Source organism: Alexandromys fortis, unplaced genomic scaffold (genome assembly GCF_014885135.2).
Source record: "Alexandromys fortis isolate MF-2015 unplaced genomic scaffold, M_Fortis_MF-2015_v1.1 scaffold_139, whole genome shotgun sequence".
Classification (NCBI taxonomy): Eukaryota; Metazoa; Chordata; class Mammalia; order Rodentia; family Cricetidae; genus Alexandromys; species Alexandromys fortis.
In genome coordinates this window covers 112555-116485 of record NW_026068020.1, presented here as the reverse complement: position 1 = coordinate 116485, position 3931 = coordinate 112555, and the positions used below count along the sequence as shown (strand labels likewise).

At 45.2% G+C, this 3931-nt stretch overlaps 1 protein-coding gene across 1 annotated transcript; it reads right to left on the bottom strand.

Annotated features, from left to right (window-relative positions):
• Positions 1 to 2578: 2578 nt before the first annotated feature.
• LOC126514283 (olfactory receptor 6B2-like) lies at positions 2579 to 3517 on the bottom strand. Its single transcript, XM_050163092.1, has one exon. It carries the CDS (start codon positions 3515 to 3517, stop codon positions 2579 to 2581), a length of 939 nt encoding a protein of 312 aa, XP_050019049.1.
• Positions 3518 to 3931: the final 414 nt, after the last annotated feature.

The following is a 3931-nucleotide window of genomic DNA, read 5'->3' as shown; positions in this document are numbered from 1 at the left end:
CATATAAATATCCAGTTTCCTCAGAACCATTTGTTTAAGATGTCTTTTATCCAATGGGTCCTCTGCTCTGCTCCATGAATTTTCATGTCCATTTTCATGCCAATGTCATGCTTATTTTGTTGTTATGGCTCTAATATATAACTTGAATCTGATGGTAGCAACCACCCAGCAATATTCTTTTATCTCAGGATTGCTTTGGCCATCCAAAGCCTTTTGTTTTTCCACATGAATTTTAAGGTTTCTTTCTACCTCTGTAAAGAATGTTATTGAAATTTTGATTGGGATTGTATTAAATCTGTGCAATGATTTTGATAGTGTGATGTGTCAATCATCAAGGAACTGGAATGTCTGGGGACAGGTCTCCAGGCACACCTCTCAGGAAATATTTAACCTCTGTACATGCATGTGAGGGACTATGTTGATTAGTTCATTGAAGTGAACCACAAGAAAAGTGGGCAGCACCATTCCCTAGGTTTGGACCATGTTAAGAGGAAAAAGCTAACTGAGCACAAGTGTTTTGCTTTTTATACCTTGAGTGCCCGTGCAATGTGACTAGCTTCCTCAAGTTCCTGCCATTGGGACTCCTGTACCAAACTGGATTATAACTGCAACTGGGAGCCACATAAACCTTCCCTGATAAGTTACTTTTGTCTGGATATTTTATCAAAGAAATTGGAAAAGCACTAGAACAGGCAGACGGGATATTTTCTTTCTATATATTTTATGAAAAGTGTGTAGGGTGTACAGACCTTCATTTATTAGAAGGGGTGTGAGGACAGTGTACAGAGCAGGGATGAAATTCTTAGCATGATTTTTATTGTTACCATAGTAACAATAAAATGGTAAATACTTAACAGACACCCTTTTATAGGAAACATAGCCTGTGCTTTCACCACCATAATCCCAATGCTCCCTTGAACATTGGCCATGCTATGTTGTAGAATATTATTTTAAGGTGTGTTACATTTGTATACACTCTGGACCATTTGTTTAACGATGTAAAGATGTGTTGCTTTTGTTTATGCTGCACTTGTTTAACTTTGTGAATCTGTGATTTTTTTACTTTTCTAAAACATCGGATGGTCTAGTAACTGGCCAATAGTGAGGCAGGAAAATAGTGAGCTGAATAACCAATAGTGAGGCAGGAGAAAGTCCAGGTGCGGCTGGCAGGCAGAGAGTATAAGTATAAGGAGAACTCTGCGAAGAAGAGGGAGGCACAAGAAGAGGACAATGAGAAGAGGACACCAGGGGCTAGCCATCTAGTCACACAACCTGCCGTGGAGTAAGAGTGAAAGTCAGATATAGAGAAGTAAGGAGAGGAGAAAGTCCAGAGGCAAAATGTACTCAGATTAATTTAAGTTTAGAAAAGCTAGCAGGAAATAAGCGAAGCTAAGGCCAGGCATTCATAACCAAGAATAAGCCTCCATGTATGATTTATTTGGGATCTGGATAGTAGGCCCCCAAAGAGCCAAAAGAATAAAGAGTGTAAAATTACCAACAACAATCCCTTCCCACCCATGTGTTCACTGCTCAGTCTCAGGACTGCTCATCACTTCTACAAAAGGCCAACACATCCTGCACAGTCTCTCCATCACTGGGAGGACTCCCCTTTTGTCTATTACACAGTTGCAAGTAGACTCAGGTAGGAATTTGTGCATGCTGGGAACTCTGCCCCCATCATCTCCCTCATTAACAAACACCGAACTCTAAACCCATCAGCATCTCTGTGTTCTGCACCTTCTAGCTGCTTCCTGCCTCTGAGCTTTGCTGCCACAGGGCTTATCTGGACTTCCTTTCCTCTTCTCCATCTTTCAACACAAACCACACTGACTCCTGCTTTAACTGTGGGAGCCACAGCACCTAGGTTCTCCTCAACCGGCTCCTGTGGGGTTTCTATCTTCTTGTCCCAGGAACCTCCACAGGCTTCTGTTTCCCATGCCACAAGCCATCACATCCAGCCTGTCTCCTGATTGGTTCAGAGACAGCAGGCACGGTGGTGGTCTTTAAGGAACCGATAACAACAGGAAGGCATAGTCCTCATTTGACTCCGATCAAATCAAGCAGTAGAAAGACTTCACACTTTTTCAGTAGCAGAAGGGAATAAGAAGAGCTATCAGAAGGGAAAGGCTAAAGCTCGTTCCCCAGAACAGTCACAGAGCATGCCCTCTGAGTTACAATAAGTCTGGGGGACTTTCACAGTTCCCAGATACACTGTGCTTTGGGGACTCTTGGGGCTCATTTTGCCATTTTCAGTATTTTTATACTTCCCCATACTGAAACCTACTGAGATTGCAGACCTCACCTTCCCGGCCCTGAAGGGCTTACAGTTTTCTGAATTGTGGATGACAATTTTAAGGTGATGAAAAATGCATACAATTTACCAAGTCCTGCTCTGCTCACACCTAAAAGGCGATAGAATGGCATCACTACCCAAACAGCGCCCATTATGTCTAAATGCGAAGGAAAAAGTGGTGCTCCAAATACCTTCGGCACTACAGCAATGCCAAGTGTTCCCACATCCTCATCACCAAGGGTACATGATCATGAGATGCTCTGACATCAGAAGGTGCCCTCCCTCCTATGATGGTGCTTGACTCAAGCTCAAGGCCTTTCTTAAGGCCTCTTTAAACTCTTTGTTCCTCAGACAGTAGATCAAGGGGTTCAAGATGGGTGTGATGACCGTATACAGAACAGAGATGAGCTTGTTCGAGCTACGGGTGTCGATGGCCTGGGGTCGAACATACATGAAAAGTAAGGCTGTATAGAAGATGGTGACCACAGTGAGGTGGGAGGCACAGGTGGAGAAGGCCCTCCACCGTCCTGTGGCTGAAGGGATACGCAGCACCGCCAGGGTGATGTGCCCATAGGAGAGGATGGTGGCTATGAGGGGGAACACCAGAATGATGAAGGCTAGAATGAAGTCGACCAGCTCTGCAGTAGAGAAGTCAGTGCAGGCCAGCTTGAGGATGGGAGAGATGTCACAGAAGAAGTGGTTTAAGACGTTGGAGCCACAGAAGGTGGCACTGGAGATAAAATAGACCTTGATCACAGAGATGGTGAAGCCACTAGCAAAAGAGAAGGCCACGAGCTGGACACACAGCCCCGTGGTCATGATGACTTGGTAGCGTAGGGGATGACAGATGGCCACATAGCGGTCATAGGCCATGGAAGCCAGGAGTACACACTCCGTGCACACCAGGGAGCTGAAGAAGTAGAGCTGAGTCATGCATCCAATGAAAGAGATGTGTTTCCTCTGCAGGAGGAAGCCATCCATCATCTTAGGGATGATGTCACAAACATACCAGATCTCCAAGGTGGACATGATACCCAGGAAGTAGTACATGGGTCTGTGGAGAGAGGAGCTGCTCCAGACAGTGAGGATGATGGCCAGGTTCTCCACCAGCACGAAGAGGTAGATGATCAGGAAGAGGAGGAAGAGCAGGTACTGCAGCCTGGGGGTTGTGGGGAAGCCCAGCAGGATGAACGTGCTGACCTTGGTGATGTTCTCTCCCCTCATCCTTCTGCACCTGAAAGAATCAAGAGTGAATTGGCAGAGGCAGAATGGCAACTGGCAGGGAGACAAGGCAGCCAAATCTGTAGACAATGGCACACCTGGCTGCTACAAATACCAAAGAAGGAGAAAAATACTACAGGTGTAGTTAGTACTTAATTTCAGATGGTCTGACTTTGATACGGGGCTCAGAAGTATATTTTTCATACTCCCCTCTCTCCATAGTGATTTCAGGAATTGTAGTTTGCAGTGTGGAAACCTCCAGTAAATCTCTGAACAGAGGAATGATGGGTTTCTTGTACCTGTTCTCTAGGTAAGCGAGTCATAATTGCTAGGGCCATTTGGGGTTATTGCTTTGTGTCTAAGCATTCTGTCCTCATCAGCAGGTGTTGGATCTTTGCTTGGCCTCAGAAAAGATTT